This window comes from Nipponia nippon, unplaced genomic scaffold (assembly GCF_047370975.1).
Source record: "Nipponia nippon isolate SJK-2023a ecotype South Korea unplaced genomic scaffold, ASM4737097v1 scaffold_12, whole genome shotgun sequence".
Classification (NCBI taxonomy): Eukaryota; Metazoa; Chordata; class Aves; order Pelecaniformes; family Threskiornithidae; genus Nipponia; species Nipponia nippon.
Window position 1 is genome coordinate 7,712,907 of NW_028262313.1, and position 26,011 is coordinate 7,738,917.

The 26,011-nt window shown below is 41.6% G+C and overlaps 1 protein-coding gene across 4 annotated transcripts in view; it reads left to right on the plus strand.

Moving 5' to 3' along the window:
- Positions 1–26,011, plus strand: part of KIAA1210 (KIAA1210 ortholog) — a 46,266-nt gene that overhangs the window by 9,889 nt on the left and 10,366 nt on the right. The window contains exons 1-8 of one of the 4 annotated variants that reach the window (XM_087748629.1): positions 6–143; positions 5,815–5,891; positions 10,855–11,023; positions 15,609–15,738; positions 18,267–18,425; positions 19,481–19,546; positions 23,940–24,152; positions 25,255–25,357. In XM_087748629.1, the coding sequence (XP_087604755.1) occupies positions 5,825–5,891; positions 10,855–11,023; positions 15,609–15,738; positions 18,267–18,425; positions 19,481–19,546; positions 23,940–24,152; positions 25,255–25,357 (907 nt within the window). In that variant the 5' untranslated portion in view covers positions 6–143; positions 5,815–5,824. Of the gene's footprint in view, positions 1–5; positions 144–5,814; positions 5,892–10,854; positions 11,024–15,608; positions 15,739–18,266; positions 18,426–19,480; positions 19,547–23,939; positions 24,153–25,254; positions 25,358–26,011 lie in introns of those variants that run through there. The other 3 variants (XM_087748628.1, XM_087748631.1, XM_087748632.1) reach the window with 3 other exon arrangements.

The following is a 26,011-nucleotide window of genomic DNA, read 5'->3' on the forward strand; positions in this document are numbered from 1 at the left end:
GCACATAATGCCTCAGGCACTGCTGAATAGCAGAAATCCTTCAGAATCACTGTCAGACAGAGGCTTCTCAGAGCAGACTGTAGGTAAAAAGAGTTCAGCACATTGGGACCTGTCTTCTGGGAAGCCTTCGTGGAGAAGCCAAGGTGTGGGGACAGAGGGTGGTGAGGGGATGTTGTCTGAATGTAAAATGTGAAAGCTGTGACTAGATCTCTACGTGAATGGTTGTTTGCTCTGGATATCTTGTCAAGGGTAGGAGCTGAATGTTGTCTGTTGCTATGGGGAATACTGACCCCCTACTTGATCCTGGGGGAGAGTATTTTATTGATATTAAATATTATCCAGTTGCTTATCCAGACTTTCTGTTGGCTACTATTGCTGTATTATTTGTGATCCTTGGAAAAGGACCTTACACTTTCTTGAACTCTCCTTTCTTCCATGAAAATTACAAGAGTTAATTCATTAACTTTGTAAACTCCTTCCCTCACTGTTATCAGTGGAGGCAGTCGTGAGGGCGCTAATGTAAACTGCTGTTTGTGCTATTCTCTTATGCCTGCCTAAAGCAGTCATGAGCTGGCAAGGGACGTACCAGCTAGGGGCTGGCAAATAAACCTGGGAATTTCATCCTAGAAACACTACACTCTAGAAGAGTACAATGGGATCATCTGTGCAAGGTCAGATCCCAGTTCCTGCTGTCATTTTGGGTTGTACCCTGTTTCAGCAAAGTTGTTTGTGGGATCCCACGCTATTCAGCACGTTCCCTGAACGTGGACCTTGAAGCGCAGTTTGCTCAGCTCGTTGCATGGAGAGCAAAGGGAGCTTTGTTTGTTGAGTTTCTGATATGCTCAAGGGATGTGAAAATTGAATAGAAATCTTGCTGGCTCTGCTGTTGCTTTATGATTGACTCTGAAAATCCTGTTCTGTGGAATTGCAGAGGGTAAACTTTACTTCGTTTACTGTCATTGGATTAACTAGTTCATTGATAGCTAGCTTGTAGGGCTCCCAGAGAGGAAAGCAATCAGCCACATTTTGTCAGAACAAAGTCCTCTAATGTGCTTTAATAAGACACAGTAAAAACTTAACCTGTCAGTCACCTTTTGCTGCAGAATGTAATCTGAATACTAAAGCATCCCGCTTTCTGTGTTTTTTTGAAACTTGGTGCTCAGGAGAAATAGAGGGGCTTTCTCTGAGGTCCTGCAGTAGCTTGATGTTTGTTCTGGGGGGAGGCTGGCTGCAGGGTGGTGGCCTAGAGGACCAGACGAGAGGCATGCGTTTCCCTGCGCTGATCCATCTTGCTGTGCAAAGCATGTGTCCTGAAATCTGCAGCATAAGCTCAATTTCAAATAATTTTTGTAGCCTGAAGGAAATTGGTCTTTAAAAGCTCCAGGCAAAAATTTCACCTCTTTCTCTTGGCTGCTTGCCATTGTCTGTCTTCTATAGGCTATGAATATGCTAACTGAATGCAGTGCCTCGTATTCTTGAGTCTTTATTTCCTCGAGCATTTATTTGTTAGGAAAGAGGCTGTTCAGGGTTCAGCATCTCCTTTGATCTCTCTGTCATAAGGCCTTCTGGAATGCTTATACAGAAACATGGGGCTGAAGCTGAAGAAACACTAAAGGTGGGGTAGGAGCTTGCTTGCTGTGCAGTGTCCATGTCTTCTGCTCCGCCGGAGAGACAGCAAGGAGGCTGTGTCCCTTTTCTGAGGCTGAGCAGAAAGCATTTCTGTTTGTCTTGGGCCTTTGTTAAATGCAGAAAACTTGAGTCCTGTACAATGTTAACTTCCCAGGAGTCCTTAAATACACAAACCAAGCAGTGAGAGGGAATTGTCTTTTCTTCTTGTAGCATTCCACCACCCCACCACCCCATGATGTACATATTCAGTAATGTACTTAGCTGGGAAAAGGGAATGGTCAGAATACAGCCCTGGGACTTCTTTTGCCCTATCACTGCCCTCCCGTAGAGCACTCCAAATATCTGTCCAGTTTCCCCGGTTTGTAAAAGGGAGACAAGGATTTTTTTCCTGTTCCTGGAGATTTCTTTTTTCTCTTAAGACTCATTAGTTCCTTTAATGAGTTGAAATGCTCCAAATGAATGCAGCACAGTAAGGTTATTAATGGAAGTTTTGTATGGGATAGCAGGGAGCCTAGATCTCAGTCATCAAACCAGGTAAGGGTAGTGATGATTGCTAACTAGGTCCCATTGCTTGCTTTGAAAGTAAAGCAAGCCCTGCAACTTTGTAGGAGTTTTATTGCTTTAAAATACACCCTGGCAATGCAAATAGGGTCTAGTAATGTCAGGTTTATTGCTGTGATTGCATCTGTATAGGAAGCCACTTCACTGTTTGCAAGTAATTCATTAATTCATAGGTGTAATAATCCAGCCCATCGTCCTGTGCAAGGAGAGGTGAACACCATGTAGTAATTCCTGCTGCTCCCAGTAAGTTTTCAGTCTTTTCCATGGCCTTACACAAGAATTGCTGCAGTGGGCTCACAGGGCAGGGCCAGGCCTGGCTTTTAAGGTGTCTAGCAGAGACTCAGCATCTTGTTTGTGCCGTACCTCTGCAGCAGGAGGCCTGTGAGTATGCAGGGATTGCAAATGCTGTTTGAGAGAGGATTAAGAACATGATCAGAAAGTTGTAGGCTGGGGAAATGTGCCCACTCTTCCACTTCTAGTGGAAAGCAAACAGTAGCTGGGACTTGACAACTCTACTACCTTGGCCAGCCATAGCTATCAATCTGCTGCTGCTCTGCCTTGACTGCTCCCCCACTGAGGAGACAGTCTCCGTCCCTCTGTGAGCTCCTTCTCCCAGCTATCCTCTAGCATCTCCTAGCCTGAAGAGTAACAGAAATACTGCTTCAGAAGGCCATTTATTTAACCTGGTATTTTTATCGCTAAAAATCGATACACATACAGTATTTGTTTAAAACTTTGTCTCTAATGGCGTAATGCTCTGGGAAAGCTCACAGGGTGCACATGGTTAGTACAGCTGATTGAACTGAACGTACACGGTATTGATACATGCTGGCACTGCGTCTGTCAGCTGTCGTTAAGGCCTGGAAGTGGTGAATGTCTGAACGTTCGACCAGTTAATGCCTGTGCGCTCACATGTATTTGTATTGATGGGGTTTTGTCCTCATTTTTTCCATTACATTGATCTCCAGGCTAGGGTTTGTTGCTCAAAACATTTGCTAGCTGTTCTCTGTAAAGTACAACTCGCTGCCACCAGAATTTGAAGTCTAAGTGTCGTCTGATTGCTGACTTTCCTTCGGGTATGTCACCAAGCTTTGATGGTGGAACTTACACATTGCTGTAAATATATTTTTTTTTCTTGTCATTTAAATACTTGCTAACTTAAAGCTTGGAAAAATCTGTGATGGTTTCCCTCACCTCAAGTCACTGTTCAGTTCACTGGAAAAAGATGATACTGTGATGATGTATACAAAGGCACCAAACCATTAGGTCCTAAATGGGGCACATTTGCAAACAACCGATGCGCCCTTGCAATTGACACTTGACCTCCATATGCCCCAGAGAACTCAGCTATAAAATTGAATTAATGCAGAGGCTGATTAGACTGTGAAGAGACTGCCTCGGAGCTGAACTGCTTTGCAATTATAGTTCTACTTGTATAAAAGATATACCAATTGGAAATAAATGCTTGCAGTTGTAATAAACACAGCAGTCAAAATATCTCCAAAGGCTGGAAGGATTCTGAGTGAGCAGCTGAGATGACTGAGTAATTTAAATAAATGTAGAGCTGGTGAAAACAAAGCTGGATCTGAAAGCAGCATTTTCTCTTGCTTTGATTTTATTGAGGTGGGCAAAGCAGAAGTTAGAAGTCTAAATGAGCCAAATGTCAGGCCCATTCACAGTCTGTGAAAATAAGCTCAAGTCTGGGGACTTGCCAGTTTGTCCTTGTAAATTTGTTGAGTGCTTTCTTGATGTTTTATTTCAAATGTATTTCCCTTTCCCTCAAGAAAAATCTAACATAATCAACATGCATGGTGTATAAAGTTGAGGGGGAAAATTGGAACAGGATTTCTTTTTAATACAGAGAAAGAGTCTATGAGAAAGTCTGCTGATGACCACTTTAATCAAAATATGCAGGAAATGCAGACATTTTAATGGATAATTGAGACATGGGGAAAAAAGGGTTGAATGGTTATGATCATCCAAAAGGGAAAATTTTAAAAGTCTTATTTTTTTGTTGCTTCTCAATATTGTCTAACAATTGTTTCAAAAACATCCTCAGTGCATCTTATTTACAAAAGGTATAATCAGTCCTGGTCGCTGCAATAACTTTTTCATTGGTTTTTGGCAAGTTGAGATGAGATTGTTTGCAACTACAGCATGTTAACGTGCTCCTGTGTTCACTGCTCACAGATGATCTGTTATAAAACAGAAGAAAACCGCAGTCTGTCTCCTCCATTTCTACCTACAGTTCAGCAGCATGGCAGTTTGCATATCTGTGTGGCCAGTACAGGGAAACCTTGTGCCGCGGTCTGTTTTTTCGCGGGAGCCCTGCCTATTTCACCTCCGTGGTCTGCTCCTTTTTTTTTTTTTTTTTTTTTTTTTTTTTTTTGACAGTCCCATTGCCCCATTTTGTGCACTTTATCTTTTAAGGTTATTTGAGGATGTGGGCTCATAGGAAAGTCCCAGTGCTTTTGGGCGTGACAGATTACAGAATGTGTCAGTGATACAGAAGGAATAGAATAGTTTACTGATTGGCCAAATCAGTACAGAATCATAATCTTGCTTGCTGTTGAGATACTTCACTTGGCAGTATTGTTAAACCACTTTGAGGTGGAAAATTATTAGATGAGGTCTATGCAGAAAAGGGAGCAGGATTTACTTCTGGGTATTTTCATTTGTTTGTAAAGATTTCTTACTCTTTAAGTCCTGACACAGCATATTGGAACTGCTAAGTATGTAAATGTATCACCTAGATGTCTTCCATAACAAAGGACAGTATTTATGAGCTGCCCTGCTAAACTGTCACATTTCCATTGTTGCTTGACATTTGTACTGTAACTCTTGTGGTCTGCTGCTTAATTCCTTTGTCTCTGACAGACACCCATTTAGGAGTCTTGGAAAATACAAAGTGGAGCCAGTTAACGTTGAATGATCTTAAAACTAGGCTGAACTTTTGTTTTCATCAGGGAGGAAGATGATGCCATCAGCTAATTTGGTTGATCAATAGCCCTGCTTGCGATAAGGTTTCAAAGCTTGTGGCTAAAAGCTGATTGCACTGGATCCAAAATAAATTTGATCTATTGGCTTCCACAAATGTAGCATAGCCTAGGATGATGCTTCAGTGCTGATGCTTAACTAATTTTAATAACGCTGACAGATTAGCCTGGTGCCTGCTGTGAGGACACTGTAATACATGAACCCTCGGCAGCAGAGCACTTACTTAAGGTGTTTTTTACAGTAGTATGGAGCTGTCGCTCTCTAGCAAAAAGCAATCATAAAGGTTCATTATTCTGAGACTGGGAAGCATTACAATCTTTGCTGAGCAAGTTTAATGACATCTTTCATTAATGCAAACTTTGATCCTGGTTTCCTAAGAAGAAAGAGGTACTGGCAAGAAATTAGATTGGTTTGTTAGTTTTGGCTGGAGAAATAAGTGTTACGGAAAAAACAAGGAAAAGTTCCGTGGTTGAAGTGCAAAAAAGTGTGCAAGCCATGTTTGTGATAAGCATTTGGGTTATGCAGTTTCAGAAAGGATCCAGCCATGTTCTTTCTTCATGCTGGGTGGCACCATATTCTGCTGGGAAGGTGGACTAAAATTAACTGATGCTTTCATCTCTATTTCAGTGACTATATCATGGCTACGGGGCCAACAGAGGTCACACAGTCACCTGAAACAGGAGAGACGGTTGAAGAGTGCACAGGTAAGCAGTTGTTTGCTGAATGTATAGCTGATTTGGAAGTCAAGATTTATTTTCTTCAAGTTGGGGTGTCTGTAGTGACTTGTTTTGCAGTGTTATTTTGGTTTTTGTAGCATAAAAAAAATACTGTGTGGTTTTGTCAGCTGGCAGTATTACGGGAAGGATCTTTTAATGTGCAGTACTCGAGGGTCGTAACCTAATGGAGGATATTCTTTTCCAGTTCTGGCTTGGATTTTCAAAAACGGGTCATTAGAGCTTGATTGCTGTGCCTGCTTTAATGGATCCTACAGAGCTGGGAGCTGAGCCTGTTAGCCAGCCTCTGTCTGTGGGAGCTGTATCAGTACCCCCACTACAGCCTCATTCTCTGCTTCTGGCCACAGACAACCATTTGTTGGTTTTTCTTTAATCTAGTGGCATGGGCTGATGCAAACAGCCCTGAGGAAATGGAATAATAGGCAAGAAAGGAAAGTACCTTACTTATGCCAAAGAGTTGTCTTAATTAAAGGAAATCGCCTTTGCCAGTGTTCAGGCTATTCTTGAGGAGATAGGTGAATATGCAGAATAGCATCATGGCTGAGGCATTTCAGGAGAAGTGGCTGTCATATCACTTGATTTTTTTTCTTTTCTTTGGCTAATGTCTCGCAATCGTCTTAAATGTTTGTGTTTCAGAGGTCGTCTTGCTTTATCCTTTAGAAATACATTTGCCACCATCAAAATATTGGTAGAAGAGAGAAGCAAATGGCAAAGTGACTGTTAGTTGAACTCTACATAGCAGGTAGATAGGGGTGAAGAAAGTGTAATGATGGATGCTCAGCAGTGGCTGGTTTCTTAAATTTATAATCTAGTTTATCACATAGTCCAGTGCTATCCATGGCACACTGGTGAACTTGTGTGAAACCCATGCATGCAAATTTTGTGCTCGGGTTCACTAGAATATTCAGAAAATGGATCAAAATCTGACCCGGGTGACAGGGAAGGCAGGAGATGGCTTGCTGTCTTAAGTCTTGGCTCTAAACCCACCAGGAATATTTCTGTCTCTAACTGAACCAAAATTTTAAAAAGTGAAAGGCTGCTGTGCTATTGCTGAAGTATTCAAGAGGCACTTAACTGGACCTGGGTAAGGCCATTTTAGGATCTTTCGTGTACTTCCCATGTAACGTAGGATTGCCTCACCTCTTCCTCTTCGTAGCTTTAATAGGCTTGTGATGTAAAGGCTCCAGGAGGCTAAAATTCCCAGCTTAAACAGTCTAGTCAAGTAGATTAATTTATTGAGGTTTACCTTATTGTCTGACTACTAGTAGAGGGCTTCCAGTGCATGCTGCTCATTCTTGATGGCAGTAACCAGGTCACTGTCCAAAAACTGTCAGCACCCAATGTTAGCCTTACTGAATTCCATGATTTAATTGCCTTTCTCGCAATATCAGGTATTTTTAATGAAGCCAGAATCATGGTATTTTCTGAGAATCTTGTCTGTGGGTTTTTTTTATCATGTGTTTTTATTGGTGAAAGTATCCAGTCCTTGGATTTGAGGAAAAAATGGAAAATGTGTCCCGAATGCACCTTAGGAAGTCAGAGAGCATAGAAGATCCCAAAATTAACTGTTTAATTTAAATATGATAATTGAGCTCCCAAATCAGATGTTCCCTATGCTTTTTACAGTCTCAATTTGGCACTGGAAAAAGCATCTTTTTCTCTTCTATCTTGTTACAGGGAAGAACCATGCAAAGAGCAGAAAGACATGCATTAATTCTCTCTGTGCACAGGAGAAACAGTGAAACAGGCAGTACGCAAACAGTAAAAAATAGAGAATAAACTTTACAGAGAAAGCAAAATGCTTACTCCTGCTCCTTTTCTGTTATAGTGGGCTAAATCATAGTTAGTATAAGCAACTTATTTTTGGGAAGGCTTTTGCTTTTTAGGGCAGTAGCCTTTAAATTTAATCTTTTATTTTTAATGCCATAAAATTGAAGATTGTTAACTGTGGGAATTAAAAAATCATGAGTCATTATTCATCAGTGGGTGAAGGGGAAATAGACATAGTTGTCTGAGCTTGGATTTTCTCTTCTTGCTTTGACTGGACTTCCATTATGCAATGAATTTTTTCCATTTTAAGTAATAAGATCCTCTTGTATATTATTAGTTCAAGTATCATAGAGCACTCTACCAATTTAGTGATATGGTGGGGGCTACTTCACAGTGCACTGAAATGTAGGCACCTTTAAATTAAATGTGGCATCCTTTTAACGGTGTGGGAAACCAGCGCGCAACTGTTCGCAGCAGGAAACGAATATGAACACAGTCTTTCTGAACCGCGTCTTTATTGCCAAACGCTCTCACATAGAGCAGTCCCACAGTTTTCATCTGCGTGCAGCACTAAGTGTCTAGTAGTGATTTTATCTTATTTTGTGTAATAATATGGCAAGTGCCCATCTTCTGGAACTGCAGGGAAAGTTTGCTCATTCATCTGAAACAGCTGAAGGCATGCAGCTGTGCAGAGTGCGGCTGAAGAGGAATTATTGCTGGAGGGGTGTGCCCTGCACATCAGTGATAAATTAGAGGCTAGAGAAGGCACCGAAGTAAGTGATGTGCCTGCATCAGAGGACTCTCCGTTGCACAATGATACCCAAGTGTTGTCCCGTGCCAGCTGAGGTTTACTCATTGGCAGTGTTTGCAAATCCTTTCCATGGGCTCCATTCTAAAGTTAACACTGCTTCTGATCTAGACAAGTCTTTGGAGTAGTACCTTGGCAATGTTATCCTTTGTGGTAGGGCTTATGTCTGTTTCTTTTAAGTGTCCTTAGGAGCACTTCTTTTTTTGTTGTAATTGTGTTGTGGGTTTTTTTTTTTGTTTATTTTAAACATTCCCCTGGTTCTCTGGAAATACCAGCATCTACTTAAGCTTATCAGTAATACTTGCACTAGAATCAAACTTGCTTTCTGTCCATACCACTGTCTGCTGACCAGTGTACATGACAGTGTCCTTGTTTTTCATTTAGGCTGCCTTTAAGTTTCAGAGCTCTCTGCATATAGCAAAGTCTGCCATTTTGTTCTTTGAGTCATTGGACTGTGTTAGCAGACATTGCTGAATTGGTAATTTTGGGGCACTGCTTTCATGAAACTTTTTAATCTTTTGTTTTGCTCATCTAAAAGAAACCAACTCAGCTTTGACAAGTTTCCTGGGAGAATGCCATATATGTTGTCTAGTTGCTGATATGAATGGCAGTAGTGGTAGGGAGGCCTTTCTAAAGACTCTCTAAAGGACACCCAACACGCTTGTTTTATTTGGGAGGCACTATGGTCTTGTGGTTGCTGTGTGACCTGTCTTCTCTTACCAGTTCTTGCTATGGGTGCAGCATGAAACTCATTGAGCCCCGTGAGAGTCTTAACAAATCGAAAACCTTTCCGGTCAGCATTGTGCTCTGGGTCAGGCAATATAACCTGTATGTTTTCTGTGACTATCTCATTCACTTACTGCCTGATAAGCAGCAGTGGAAGATAGAAAGGTCTTCCGCTGATAAATCCTCCATAGGAGCGCCACATCCCATTATTATTCAGATGAGTGGGACTCCGTATATAGTTTTGCTCTACATGTTTTGAACAATAATTTGGTCTCAGTGACAGGCCAAGTCACTTGAAAAGCAATGTGCAGGTCTTCCCTGGCTGCTACTGCTCTGCAGAGAGGTAGCCGTTCCGTCCGACCATGCCAGACAGTGTAGCAGCATCCTTGTATGTCCTGATGCATGGTGCTGGCACTGGTCTTGAGAGCAGGGAGGAGACAGGGTGAGTAGATCTCAGTATCATTGTTTATTTCTCAAAGTGGTTACTGTCTGATGCAGATGTGCGGTGGCACAGTTTCAGCCCAGATAAGGCCCATTGGCAGAGATCCCTACACGTACAGGGCACACGTTGAGACAGAGCATTGCCGACTAAATCATTGCTGGGGGAAGACAATAGCTGTGTGGAAATAATGCCTTGCTTATGAAGGAATCCTCCAGCTGTGGGCATTTATTATGCCAACTGCTGTAAAGTATTAATTGAACAATGAATTTGGCTCAGATATGCAGTGATGTTATTGCTCTGCATATGTATTTAAGTCAATCACAGGGGTCTTAGTACAATAGTTTGGTCCAAACCACTCCAAACTGATCCCTCAGTGTAAGGGTGAATGACAAAATGCAGCACTTGTGTGCTGAAAGAAAATATAAATAAGAATGTTAAAGTATCTTAAGTTATTAAAAATGAGAGAAGTCAGTGGTGTTTTGTATGGTTTATTGTGTTCTTTTTGTATTTCTTTTCATTTGGACAATGTAAAATCTGAAATCAGATTAACAGTTTTCTAATTGTGTTCTTAGGGCTGCTATGTTTGGGGGTTTCATGTCCTGCAGGGCAGTGTCTTAATTTAAGTTTTCTCCATTGTCCTTGGAGGAGTTGTTGATTTTATTTTGGGGCAGTGGTTTAATGTGGAAACAGATATTTTGGTTTTAGAGTTTATAAATTCTTTTGCCAGTTTCAGTCTTTTTGCCAAATGTTGAATATCCTTCAGGTGTTGTCTCCTTACAGCACTGAGTAAAGAGAAAGCAGAACTAAACTGAGCTAAGTAAAGAACAATAAGAGTTAGACATTAACATCAATGTTTTTATTGAAAATATATCAAGTACGATTGGCATGACCACTGTTCAGTTGTAGGTAGATACATTCTCTATATAAGGTGTATTTTTCATAAACTGGAACCTAAGTAGGCACCACTATTGTCAGCTTAATGCCAGTGCTGCTTTATAGGCAGCAAATGTAAGAACTGCAGCTTCACCTTTCACTGGAGTCCAGCACTGAATTATTTACAGAGGAGCTGACTAAAACTGAATGGGCTGTTCTAGCTTTGAGGCTTCTTCCAGAATTTAAGAGATAACATTCTCCAAGCTAAGCAACACCTCCAACTTCCATAAATTTTCATTTTTCTCATGTTGCAGGAAAGAAAAAATCCAAATTTCAGACTTTCAAGAACTTCTTTGCCAAGAAGAAAAGGAAAGAGCCTCCACCTCCCAGGGGGGAGAGTAATTTAAAACCTAGCCAGTCCAGCAGCGATGTCAGCATCTCTGTGCTCGACACTACTGCACTTCATTCACCGAAGGAGGCTGGGTAAGCTGGTGGGGAAGGAAAATAAATAAATAAAAGCGGACCTCTCACAGCAGGAGGATGAAAGCATGAGTTGGCCCCTTAGGAGCAACCTCTGTCCAAGTTTGTGCAAAACAAGCCCTAATGCTCATGAAGGAATTACAGGAATTTCCTCTTTCTTTGCTAGTCTTCAAAAGCCAGCCTGGAGAGGAGGGGGAGGGCAGCCAGGGGCAGGGGTGATCCAACCTCAGTCTAAAACTGCAGATAGCCCGTATTGTTTTGATTGGTTTTAGTGTTTGAAATCTGTCCTGGAAGGTCTGATCAGCAGCAACTTTACAAGAGGATGATGATTGAGTAGTGCTAGTAGGGAGAATACACGTGAGGTTGAGTTGCTGGTTTTTAGCATAAATGGTGCCCTCCGTCATGCCTGGGGTAAAGGGAAAGAAGTATTTTTGGTGTATTATCACTATGAGATTGCTGCTTAACTTTCTTATGTAGCCATTTAGGTATAGATAACAACTGGAGGCCTCTAGTTTTGTGTCGGCTACCCTTGAAGGGCTGTGCATGTGAGTGTGGTTTGTGAGTCCTTAAGGTGTGTCCGGAGCAATTCTCAGATCCCTGAATGATGTTAGTTCAAAAACTTGTCCTTTTTTCAGTTAGTGTAATACAAGCTATTAGCTTGCACTGCTAACACTGCTTCACTGATAACCTTAGACCATCAAGCTACACAGCACTTCCATTGCTTGTCTCTGACTGAATCTCAGGTGCGACAACCCACTGAATGTGGCTATGTCTCTCACAATCTGGCAACCTATAATTTGGCTCTTTTCCAACTCCCCATCATCCTTGCACTCCCCTGTTAGCTACTCAGCCAGGCCTCTCTTTGGATTACCCTAGGCCTCGGGTTGTGGAGCTGCAGATTGACGAAGTGTGACAAAACACCGGCCACATCCTATGGTTTGCAGTGTTTTGTTGGAGGGGACGTTGGAGGGGTGTGACACTGTCAGAGGGTGTGAATAGGTGACTGGAGTGGGACATGCTGAAATCGGCATTGCTGCCAAATGCTTTGTATCATCAAATAAGGCATTTGGTGGAGCTGGACACTACATTTCTCCTGGTGGAACAGCTTATAGATGTTACTTTCTCATGGGTGCTTGTTCCTTCTTGCCCCACCTTTCCCCGCTCTCTCTGTTGTGTTTATGCAACTGCATCATGGAAATGATCTGGGAATGAAACAACAATCTCTTTATTTTGTTTGTTAGCATAGCAGCAACAGAGTAAGTGACCACACCACCAGTCCCCCTGGGGTAAGGGGAATTAGAGTGACTCAGCTTACCCCATCAGCACATAGGAGGGATCTGTCTTAAAATCAGCTGTCTGCTCCAGAGGCAGTATGGGTGCGAACTCTTTCTCTTGCCCATAACCAAGTACTTCAAGTCCAATTGCTCTTTACCTCAGTGCTATCCTCCAGTGATCATGAACTGTTTTGCAAGATCAGAGATCAGGAAGTGAGTAAAATCCTTCTGTTTTTTCCTTTAGAGATAGGATTAGATGGACTATCCAAAAAAATTAGATATGTTTGTGCTACCTGAAAACCCTATCATGTCCAGACAGTGCATGGCATAAGCACACTTTGTAAGTACCTAGAGAGACTGAACAACATAATCCTTCGGAAAACCTGATCCTGAAAGCCAGTGGAAATACAGCTTGTGAAGGGTTTATAGCAGGGCCCTGAGCTTTGCAATTTCTGGCATGCAGAGTATCAAAACCAATCCTAGAACAATGGTGCTGTTTGTTTGTTCTTGAGGCAGAAGCACTGGTTTTCTTTTTTTTCCTTCTTTTTTTTTTTTTTAACCATGTAATCTTTTTAAAATTTAACTTTTCTGAATACTAACCAGAGACCAAACCCCCCTGATGTGCCAGATGCTTCTTATAACAGCCAAGGGGATGTGCCCAGATGTCAAGGGGCTGTCGGGAAGCAATGGGATTGGGCATCTGTGAAGGGGAGGGGAGCATTATATGCCACTGCCTCTTTACCTTCCGAGAGACATGAGTTTTGAATGGAAATGGAAAAATCTTGACGGCAAAGTTAAAGCATGTGCCGTGGACGACTTCCTGTCTGTATCATCAAAACGATAAAAGACCTTACATAGAGGAAAATCGGGTCCCAAATAGTCTTGCTCCAGTTAAAAAGCTTTGAGCAGGAAAAACTGCTGGGACAATATGTAAAATTGTCCTGGTCTTTGTAATGAACACTCACTCCTTTGGCAGGCTGCAGTTGCTTTTGAGAGAGTGGCTGCCTGAAGGAATTGTGTCACCTTTCTTCCCCCTACCTCAAACACTAATAAAAGGAGAGGGGTTGCAGCAATAAGAAGTAGAAGATAGCACAGGCCACGATGAGTTTAGGAGCAGCTTTATTGCTGGCTGTAGAGTCCCATCATTTCCTCAGTCATGGCAGCTCAAGCGTTGCTACACATGAATGAATTGAGCATTTGTATAGGGAAATCACTGTGGAGATACAGTGGCTAAAACATCTGGGGGTTTAGCTAACAGTGCATCTTTAGCTTCAGCGCAAATATAAATACACTGCCTGGAATTACACATGAATGTATATTTGCACATAAGAGACTCATCTGTACTAAAGCTGCAGTTAATTCTATATTTAATCCAATGTTCTTTTTGTGACTGCCAGAAAAAAATACCGTAATTCTCTTGGAAACACATATGATACATATGCAGAGAGAGAAAGAAAGAAACATCTTGTACTGGCAGTCTCAAGAACAAGAAAACCTCAGCTCTTATTGCTAAAGAATTCCAAGTAACGGAAGTGAGGAGATCCCCCATTAAAAAGGTTAATGCATCCTAATGCATGTGCATTCTTTGCAGTAAATAAAATATGCCAACTAATAATGAATATACATTACAGTCAGTAAAAGTTGCATGACACTCGTTCTGAAGGCAGTAAAATTATGTCTTGCCCATATAGAGTGTCTTTCATGCTGAAAAGGACTCTAAAATCAAACACACAAAAAGATGGAATGGCTTCATTCACTCTAATGATGAAATAAGGCAAGTGCTTTACTTGTGTGTAGAACTGCTGTCCTATAAGCTAGCACAGACATTATCTATTACATATAATGGGAGGAAGCATGAACTCTGAACTGTGCTGTGAGAGAAAGAGCTCAGATTGTCTTCGACACAACATAAACATAGAGCAAAATTATTTTGCCCTACTGTGAGACTCGCCGTAACTGTATACTGATTGACTACACCTTTGGGGCAACAGGAGGGTTAGTCAAGCAGACAAAGGAGATGCTGTCTCCAGAGATGTAAAGAAGGGAGAGGCAGGAGGAGAGTCACTTGTTTGAGATTTTTTGTGTGGTGTATTTACTTTATGAAAGTTCACAGTCTTTCAGGGCTTTCTTCTAAATAAAGAGGGAATCTGGGGTTAGGCAAATAGCAGAGACGTCTTCTATTTTATTTTCTTGCAGAAGAGTGTTAGACTTACTGGATTTTTCTTGTCAGGGTTCTGTTCCTAATCTTCCCCCGTTACCCAGAGTCAAACTTTCAGAGGCAATGAGCATTGCCTACATGGCAGCTGAGCCAAGGAATCCTTGTAACTTGTGGGTTACAAGGCTGGCAGCCAACAGCACGAGAGTATTCTCTGTTGTTTTCCAGTTAAGTGCTAGAATGAAATCCTGGTAGAGGCCATCCCTGTGGGCTTTTGGACAAAGTAATGTACATACAGTGCCTGCCTATGCTGGTGGAACTTGGTGAATAAAAGATTTGGAGCCTTCCTTGTTGTGCCACCCAAGTGCAAAATTCACCCTGCACAACCTAATAGCCCAACCCCAATCAATCTCAGTCGATTACAACTCAGTTAACAGCTGAACACCCAGTGAGCACAGAAGCAGAGCAGGGATATCTTACCTGGGTACTTTAACTTGGCTGTGATTTGTAACTGTTGCCATGGACACTTGTCCCATCTACATTTTTTAATATGCTTGGGATCTGGCAATGTTCATGATACAGGTGAACAGAACTGTTTTTATTGCTGGACCTGACAGGATTTGAATCAAGTTTGTTATGTAGTGGAATTACATTTTCTGCCAGCATTTGTAAGAAGGGGAAAAATAATCCACAATCTTTGGCAGGTATGACACGCGCCAGGCTGCAAAGGTTGTAGCCTGAATGTCTCATGCTAGGCACATTCCCACCAAAGGAGGGCAGGGGACTCCTGTCACCCCTCTCTGCGCTGTAGACGTCTCTCAGGGTGGCATGCATCCAACTAAATCTCAGCATCTGACCTAATCACCCTGGACTCCCTCTCTAGTCCAGAGACTGCCCTGTGTGTTCAATGCAGATGCTGAGTACATCTAAAAAGGGACACCTGCATTCGATCAGCATCCTAAAAAGTGTTTCTCCCTCCCTTCTGAGTATAAAAGGAGCTAGCAGTGACTACCTTAGACAGCTAACATGGAGAAATCTGAAGTTAAGTGAGATGCATCCCACCCTGGCCTCTTTATGATCCCTCTGCCCTGGTGAAGTAGTGCAGGGAAGTGTTGGAGGGCTGTACCCAGTGCATTGACCACTCTTCCTTCCTTCCTAGGCCCAAAGGAAGCATGGGAAGCAAAGCCTTGTCCCATGACAGTGTCTTCATTTTTGAGTCTGCAGCAGGAAATGTGGCAGGTGACATGTTGTCCCAGGAAAATATGCCTGGAAGAGTGAAAACTTTGCAGGTGAGAACATCTTCCCCTCATTCATGGTGCTGCTTTGTATTAGCTGTCTCCTAGGAAACTCTGTTGCTTGATTCCTCTGCTGTGTGCCTTAAGACTTTGTTGACTAAAGTGTCCAAAGCCAGATTTACTACTTTTGGATCTGTTCTGCGTCTTGGAAGCTGCATCTTTCAGCAGTCCTGGTACTTTCAGCCTTGCCCAGGTCTCATAGTGTACGACTGACATGAATCCAGTTCATGGACTCTTGGAAACTTTCCTTAATGAGCGTGTCCTCTTCCAATGGGATTTCCGTTCTTTACTTCATAGCTACTGCTTTTGGGTTAAGGCCATTTATTTTTACTGTAGTGTGTCCCTTACACTGTTATTCTTTATATATTATTTATATGTTATTCTTTTTGGCAATTCTGACTGTGATGTTTTCACTGTACATGCTAGCACCAGCAGCTGTGTAAGTGTGTGGGATGATGGATATGTCAGGGCACTCTTAGTGACAGTTTTATTTATGTCATTATTTTTCCTATCTCCGCCAGCAAAGGATACTGTATTCTGCTAGGTCATTTCCTTCTTCCAAGGCACATACTGAACCCTCCTTGACAGCTCCCTTATCAACTCTTGGTTATATTAATTGCATTTAAATAACTGCCCAGCTCAGAGCACTGAGATAAACGTTTAAGATTTTTCCAGAGACTGAAAACAAACTGTTGATAAGGCAGCCAAAGGCCATTGAAATTCTTCCTTTGCTCAGTGTGAGCTTCATGTTGCAAAACACAATTGCATCACATCTTAAGTAATAAAAGATGCACAAAGGGACTTGTTCCTCCAAAAGACTGCAAAATAGACTAAGCTTCAATTCAGGGTATCTTTTGTATAAGAATAGGAGTAGCAGGAGAAATCATGTTTACACATGACAGAACTTTGTTGGGGAAAAAAAGCTCTTTTCGTGCTATCTCCAGTCCACTGTGCCCTCTCTTCATCCATCCATCATCCTGCATGGTAATGTAATACTGCCAGCACCATTTTTATAGCCATAAAAGACAGCCTTTTTCTGTGAGCTTGACTCTTAGCAGAATAAAAGCCAAGCACTAATAAAAGCTGTTATTTTCTTAGCAATGTAAATTAACTTCTACCAGTAGAAGACAGACTGTAAATTCAGAGTTTCCCCCACAACACTTTGCTGTCTGCATGTAATAAATTTAATAAATCAAAGACGGGAAGTTGTGAAAAGAGGCAAAAGCAAAATTGACTTTCTGTGTTTTCCTTCCCATGAAGTGCACAGGTATGTTGTATGTCTTGTTTTGCCCATGTATTGCAATCTTTGTGCAGTTTGTCATCAGTCCTGCTTTTGCAAATCGTATTGGCGATACTTCTTTGATTGTTGTGGGTAAAAGGGCAAGAAAGCTGTTTGAACTGGGGGACTGGTGAATTCAAGGGTGACATTGCGCTGTCCTGTGTGGCTGTTAGATCTATAGGAATTACATTCCAAGTGAATCTTGCTGAATAAGAATGGCAGCTATTTGGATCTACTTTACAGAGATATAAATGAATGCACAGCTTGCAGAAGAGCACAGAATTAGGCCTAGAATTTCCCAATCTGGTTTAATAAGCAAAGAAACAGAAAAAACAGGTCTGCATATTTATCTTGGGAATACTCAGTTGAGACGTTTTTAGTTGAAGGACAAAGTTTCTGTTCAGACCTTGTTTCTATTCCAGCTTTGACATAGCTGACAGACTTAAGCCCAGAATTTTAGTAATGGTGTTTCCTGAGATCTGAGCTTTTTTAGTTTGAGGGAACATCTGGCTGCTTGTGAGGTTGCAGACTTTGTTTTATTTTTCTAGGGTCAGGGCCTACCAGAGCATTCTTTTGTGCAAACTTGGAAAAGAATCCCCATACTCCTTTACAAACAAAGTTGTTCCTGACTGCTGTTATCTTTCTTGCTGTAGACAGGACCAGGATGTGATGCTGGGGAAAATTAACAAGCAATTCATTAGGGTGGACCAGAAATTGAATTAAATTGTCTTTGTATAAAAAGTGGGACTCAGCTACTTGTGCGGGAGAGGGTGGTAACAAACTCCCAATATTTGGAAGGGCTTTGTGAAGGAAAGCTGACCACATAAACTTGGGGTTGGGAACTGCTGACTGACAATATTTTGTGTGACTATTTGGGACATCCGGATACATGTAATTATTTAAAGATTACTTAAATCTAGAATTTTTAAAGTTTTAAATTTCTAGTGAGTTAAACTGCTGTAAATTTTCTGGAATGGTGAAATTTCTGTCTTTGGTAACTTACTGAACAAAGCTGATTTTAATTTTGTACCGAAGCCAGTTCTAATGATGAGTCCTTGATGAATGTGACTAAATAAAATTTTATTAATGGCTATTTTCTGTAAATCGTCTGTTTCTTCGAGTATTTCTGTTAACTAAGAGATTCTGCATGCCTAATGGGAGCAACTGGGATAAAAGTGTCCAAAATTTCCCCTATAAATAATGCCATTGAAAGTCTATATTCTAAATTTCTTTTCAACTGCAGCTTCAGTTGCAGCAGAACATCAGACTTGGATCGCCTCCTCTTGTTATAACTGGAAAGAAACTGGAAGATGCAGGTGCTGTTTCTGAAGATGATGGTTTACCTAGAAGCCCTCCTGAAATTTCAACCCTTCATGAAGTTCTGACAGATTCACCAAGCAAGGTAAAATTGTTACGTCACTTTAGTGACCACCTGTACAGAAAAGATAAAATCTGCTTGGAGAAGGGGAGGACCTTTTTGCTTGCTTGTGGTAGAATCTGATGGTACAGATCAATCAGAACTAGAACAAATTACCTAGGTAGATTGTGGACTTGTCACTGTGAGGGATACCTAGGACATGGCCTTACAGATACCCCTTTTGAGTACAATTTTCTATGCTTTTATGTAGACCAGTGCTGGGGCAGTTGTGACCTGTATCATTAGGGAAAGAGGAGAGAAATTCAGTTGATAGGACAACTCTCCGTGCCTTTGGGCAAGGCAGTCTCTCCTGGCAGGTCTGTATGGCAGAGAGCATGAAAAGCGAATTATTCACGGGTGAGTGTTGTGTTACTGTGACTGTTCCACTTCCAGTCCGAGAACAAGCGGATGTACTCACACTGCACAAACAAACTTCCCATGTCTTCCAGCTTCAAAGAGCTGGAGAGATTGGCAGTTTCCTGCACTTGTGAAAGGGGAAGAGTTTTGGGGTGTTTCAAAGCTAGTGAGGAAAACAAAAATAATGAGGACTGCAAGAGATTCTTAAATAATTACTGGTTTTGGAATGAAATAGTTCAAAACCAGGGCAATATTAGTTGAATTGACGGGAAAGTGACAATCCTGAGTCTGAGAACAGGTCCTGATGGGACTCGGAGGGGGTTTGGGTTATCTTCTTTCTTAGGAATTGCCTTCTCACAGCAGATGCATGATTTTGGACTTGAGTGAGCATGTGAGCATTTGTAAATTTGAAGATCTTAAAACAAGAAGCCAAAATAACTTTATAAAATGTATTGCCTCATGTGGTCAACCTTCATGGCATATCTCATAGCAGGAGAAAGCTCCCCTACCTTATGTTTGATCCCCAATGAACAAATGAAACCTACTTCATGAGGCAGGGACTCAGTGACCCTTCCTTTATCTTTCCTCTTGTGTTTTCTCATAATTAGCACTGGATGTCCAGTCCCAGATAATTCAATGTGATACTTCCCTTGACTTACCCTTTTCCTTATTTTATCCCACAGTCTTCCAACCCTGTCCAGCGTCATAGCTCTTTGAGTTTAGGTGGGACAGACAGTGAAGATGAACAGGTAAATAGCTACTTTTCCTCCTAATAAATTTTCCTGAGACAGCATGTGTGGTGCCTGTATGGAGCCAGTAAAATAATCTCTTTTTTTTAATCTTTTTTTTTAATCTATTCTGGGTACAATGTATCGTAGCAAACAATTTGTGAACAGTCCAGAGTGATGCAAATGATACTGAAAATGTACCTCTTACAGAGTTTTGAATAAGAACCAAATAGAGAGAGGCAGAAATCTACTGCTAAGTGGTTTGTGTGAACAGCATAGTCAGCTCTGTGACACAGTATGAATCTGTAAAGTTACACAACAGAAAATTGGACAAGGCAAAGCACTTCAATTCTACTTCCATGTCCCAGAGTCCCAACACACAACAGCAGTAATAGCTTAATAACACCTGCCCATCAGCAGTGGCTTGTGAGCAGTGCCCTGCATCTCTCTTATCACAGGAAATAATTGCAGGATCAGCCCTTTCTGATGCCAGGTATTCCACAGGAAAAGGTCTGTGTTCATTTGCAGTTTTCTTTGGATCATAAGTGACCATCAGCAACAGCAGGTTCTGCTGTCAGACCAACACAGTCTGTTCCTTGACCAGCTCTGAACAATTTACAGAGGTCATATTTTTGGAGAGGAGCCTAGGGGACCTTCACCTTGACTGTCCCTGCTGCTTGAAGCCGAGTTGAGTTCCTGCCCATCTCATGCTTTCAAGGCAGACCTGCAAGGTTTGCTTATATTGCCTTTCTCCAGCATTAATATAACGTCTGAAAGACCAGTCAGACCACAGTGATGCCAATGGGGTCTTCAAATGCCAGTGACAAAGGCAGCCACCACTCCCACAGGGCTGATTTGATTCGTGGGATAGCCCTTGCAATTGTATAAGCAATGTAATCATAGAACCATAGAATCATTAAGGTTGGAAAAGACCCTTAAGATCATCGAGTCCAACCGTTAACCTAGCACTGCCAAGTCCACCACTAAACCATGTCCTCGAGCACCACGTCTGCCCTTCTTTTAAATACCTCCAGGGATGGAGACTCAGCTACTTCCCTGGGCATCCTGTTCCAGTGCCTGACTACCCTTTCAGTGAAGAAGTTTTTCCTAATATCCAATGTAAACCTCCCCTGGCGCAGCTTGAGGCCGTTTCCTCTCGTCCTATCGCTTGTTACTTGGGAGAAGAGACCGACCCCCACCTCACTACAGCCTCCTTTCAGGTAGTTGTAGAGAGCAATAAGGTCTCCCCTCAGCCTCCTCTTCTCCAGACTAAACAACCCCAGCTCCCTCAGCCGCTCCTCACCAGACTTGTGCTCCAGACCCTTCACCAGCTTCATTGCCCTTCTTTGGACATGCTCCAGCACCTTGATGTCCTTCTTGGAGTGAGGGGTAATCTGCCATTTAGCTGAGAAGGGGAATACTTATGGCTCCAGAACAGGTACGGGCCATTTTAGCCCAAGCTTTGCAGTCCTCCATGCAGAATCCCTGTTAGAGAAGCTCACCAGAGAGAACACAGTCTAACCCTTTGTGAAACTGAGAATAGACCACAAGTAAAGGGGAGGTAACAGGGTACCTAGAAGATTCGTTCCTGATGAAGAGGGCCTTAAGCAGCCAGGGCAACATCTTGAGGGTCAAACAGTTAGTGCCAGCCCCGCTGCTAAGGAAGCTTTGCCTTTCGCTCTCTCTTTGGCCAGCCTTCTCAAAGGGAGAGAGCAACCTTTGGGCAAGATCAGCTCAACTTTCCTGTCCGTGGTTGAGATCAGACACTCTCCTGCTCAGTCATTCCTAGATCTTTTGCTTTAGGGATAGAAAGATAAAGCAATGTCTCCCCCTCGTAGTAGTTGACTAGTCACACAACTCTAGAGGCCCAAGTGATCTCGGTAACTTGGATTATCACTATGTTTAATAACTTCTTGTATATATTTTATCATTACTTCAATGTACATTTTATTAACTCATCTCCTGTTTTCTGTTTTGACTAAAATGCTCCATTTTGTAAGCCTGCATACTGTTTTTTCCTTACAATGCAAGAAGCCCTTTTCTATCCAGTTCTGAAGTCTTTGAGCTCTTTCAGTCTTACAACCTCATCTCCTGTGAGAAAGACAGACAGAGACAGGAGAAATTTTTTTCTCTCGTCTATATTGCACAGAATTCCCCGCTTAAAGGCTCTTCCTTTTTCTCCTCAACTCACTAGGAAGCTGGCTAGATTTTCTACAGTACTGTGTATGTTCCTTTACCCAAATATTTTTCTTAGTCAGCAGTTTGGCTTAGCAGAAATCTTGCCAATATGATTATCTAAAATAAAAGAACATTTCCTAAATAATCATAATTTTTTCAGTAGCTTTTGAAACTATTTATGTAATACCAGGATTTGAGCTAGCAGAACACAAGTTGTTAAACTGAATAATCTTATCCGAAAGATGAGGAAAATTGTGAAAAGCACCAAGAAATCTACACCAGTTATACCATTTAACAACTGTATATTTAGTAAGGAAGAAGAGGATTTGATCCTAAGCAGTCTGAAGTTACGCACAGCATAGTGGTTTACATTTTACTATTGTATCGATCTTGCTGCAGATGATAGTTACTTCATTTCTTTGCCCTGTGCTGCTTCACTGGATTTTCCAAGAGCTTCATGCTGCTGTCACCTCTGTGTGAAACCCTCATGTGTCACCCATGTAACTTCTCAGCGCTTTCTACATCTATAAATACCCACTTTCTGACTAAAGCTAAATGTGAGGCTATCGCTCAGAGTGAGCAGCAAGTGACTTCACAGAGACATTAACCAGCGTTACCCTGCCTTTGCCAGATAGCCTTTACGGAAACCTAGCTTCCTTGTTGGCATCTTCACCCCGGACTGATTAAAAGCAAAACAGGGTCTCAGCTTGTGGGGCTGAGGACAGTGCTTTGGCACAAACACTCTTTAGGAAATTGGCCTTCTAGCTGCAGCATTTTCCTTGTGCAGGCCCCTGTAACTGTGCAATAACCAACAAACACCAAATTTATCTTACGCTTAAACACTGGTGTGGAAATCCTGTGTCTGCTCCCCTGTCTTTGAGAGAAGATACCAACTGTCAGTCAGCGCTCAGAGAAAAACATATCCTGAATCCTCAGTAGAGTAGGGAATTTGCCATTTATGTACAGCAGTAGCTCAGATGCTAGCTTCAGTTGTTTTTATATTAAATAAGCACAACTGTAATTTTATAATTGAAAGGCAATTGAACTTGTATGTAGAAATGAGTACTATTTTTGTAAGTTCTAGTGATCCTTAACAGGTTTATCATTACTCTTGTAGACTTATAGCAACAATTCGCTTATTTACTAGCTGTGTTGTTCTTCCTCTCTTTCACAATGTGTAAATTTTTCATGAGAAGAGTCTGTATCTGTCATAATACATTCTGTTGTGGTTTATTTCAGATCTAGGAACTAAAAAAAAATTAATGGAGAATAAGGAAATTAATTTTAGCTACCTTAAACACAAAGCAATGTACCTAGACAATTTTTGTAGGATCAGATGGGAAGATGCTCTCATTACCTTTAAAACTTCATCAGCATACATGTTTTAAATGCTGTGTTATATAATAAGCTTAAACAAAACTAAAATCTGAATGCCAAACACAGTTAGTGTTTCACCTAGCTTTATGGCCAAAGCCAAAATAGCAGGTACATTATACTGAATGAAGTTTGTTTGGCATGTCTATGAAATTTTGCAAAAGTTCCAGAAAGGCTGGTCTACATTTCAAAACGGTAACAAAACCAGTCAAACTGCATGTTTGGGGGTTTCTCTACAAACACTTCTGTAAACCCTTTTTTTTGATATCATAATCTAAGGTTACTGCTGTTTAGTTCCCCAGAGCAGCATTACTGTGAGGGTGAGATCCACATCACTGTCTGGAAGATGGTTCTGGGATACTTGTTGGAGAGAAGCATTTGGTTTTTCGGGGAGAGTGGATATTAAAAGAGCAAAGTGGCTATGGTAACTTTCTTAGAAATAGAGATAACAAGGAGCAAGTATCCATGCTACTTTCATGGCTTTTTAATAATGTATTCCTGCAATGTGTCACATTCTTGGGATGAAAAGGCAGCTATAAAAACTGCACCAGTGTCTCCTGCTGGTGCATACATATATTGCAAATGGTTTTTCAAATAAGAACTGGGAAGGGGACAGCAGAGGCTCTTACTGTGGGAGAGGGAGAGACAGGTATTTCTCACTTTTGTGTAACATACAGCTGAACACACAGAATTGAGTAATCTCTATGCAGAGATGACATTAGGCACACATTCTAAAGTCAGGATTTATGTGCAAAAATACAGCCATTTCAGGCTTCTGAAATGGAACGAGCTAGCAAAGGAATTGTTTCAGAGATGTGGGGAAGCCAAGCAAGATGTACAGTGACGTGTTTGTGTTGTACAGATACCTTCTGGAGCTTCCTCCAGGCCCACCAGTCCTTCATCCTCTGCTGCTCTGGGGGCCCCTGGCTCACGAGGCAGCAGCTTCCTTCCCGTTGACTTCACCATCCCTGCCAGTCCCCTCGGCTGCCTGGACACCTCAGCAGCCAGGCACAGGATTGCCATAAACCCCCGGAAACAGAAAGGCTTTACCAACAAGAATCAGCAAACCCCTCAGGTAAGTGTTTTCTGGAAAGGAATCACTGCGCAGAAGGAAATGGATATGAATTTTAAATTATTATTTTAAATATTTTTTTCCATTTTTTTCTTTCCTATCCACATTCCTTTACTTTTTTTGTTCTTCCATTGGAAGAGGGGAAACCACCTATTTTCCACCAACCAACCCAACAAAAAATAGTCAGAAAACTTCAATATCTTGGGAGCCAAAGAAAAGTGCAACTTTAGTTTTTCACTATTTAGCCAAAAAAGTTGCGGGTTACACTTCATTTGTAAAAACATTCCTCTTGTTTGAAAAGCTAGTTTTCAGTTTTAAAGAAGCCTAAGTCTATTTCTACAATTTCACATTAACTTTAACTTAATTCTTTGTATGTCAAAGGAAAGACTGAAGGACTTCAGGAAGGAACGTGGCTCTGCATGTGGGAAATTAGGATGAGATGCTTCTCATCCTGGCTTCTAGGAAACACATTGTGAAGATGAAGTTCACCAGATAGAAAAGGCTGTTGAGCCAGAGTGCGGCAGAAATAAGGAATAATGCTTCTGTGCTGCGTGTTCCCCTCTCCATCAGAGAATCATGCATGAAAATCTGTCCTGGAGTTAGAAGTGCCCTGCCGTGAGAAAGGGAAGGGGGAGAAATTCAGGATGAGTGCAATACAGGATGAGGTTTTCTTGGCAACTTGGGCCCTACAGCATCTTTGCTGGATATTCTTTGTGCCGCAGCTGGTACAACGACAGTGCTGAAGGAGAAAAGCTAATTGTGGAGTGTCAGTCAGAGATACCAGAAGTGATGATAATCTCTCTGGCTTGGTCTGTTCTATGCCACCAAGTAGCTTTGGTGATGTCTTAAAAACATACGTGTTCACTCAGAATATGTCAATCCCGGAATGTTTCAGGTTCAAGAGAGATGAATGGGATGCCTTTGGCATTTTAAACATGAATGATTTGTAGGTTCTTAATTGGAATAGTACATTACCCACAGTGTTGGTAAATTACAGGATGGGGGTTTTGTGTCTATGTTTTGAGTATTCATAAACATGCATGTGTATAAAATAGAATTTTTGTGCATTATTCTTTAATTAAAAGATCTTACTGCACCTCATTAGGTGGAGCAGCTGGAAAATGAAGCATGTCTTCCTGCAACTCCAGAAAAGAAGGAAAATTCAACAGAATTACTTGAGAGTGACCAGCATAAAAGTAATTGTGAAGGTAATGCAGACTTACGTATTGCTACTTCGGGTGCTTGAACTCTTCTGCATAAGGCTGACAGGACCTATTTGAATTGTAAGTCCTTTCAAACTAGGCATTTTTTGGTTTTATATCATAAAACCAATCCTGGCTGCTAAAGTATTATGATGGAAAAAGTCATGTACTCCGCTCAACACAGTGGTGCTGAAATGGTGAACTTTGAGGGCAGCATTAAAAAAATACATGAAGTGAAAGTACCATGTTCAGAAGTACCTGTGCTACACAGTTGGCTAGATCTCATTCACTGGGGATCCGAGTTCCTTGAAACTCAGAAAAACCTTAATCTCAGCATTATATCTGTTATGTGTGTAAGGTGACTTCAATTGGCTTGTGTTTACTAGATCTTCCTTTGCCACCTCCTCCCTTATAATTTCAATAATAGCTAATTGCCAGTGGTAATACAATTGTAATTGTAAATTGTAAAAACAAATTAAATTTCTCCAAAATGGCACCAAAGACTTTTCTCTTTAGTATTGCATTACAAGTGCACTGGCTGATGGTAATGCTACAGTGTAGTGGGAGTGTTGGCACTTTGTTGTCAGGGCAGACTCGGGACCTGATGCTGTCACACATCAGTTACTGTGTGTACAGACACATCTAAGCTATCCAGATGTT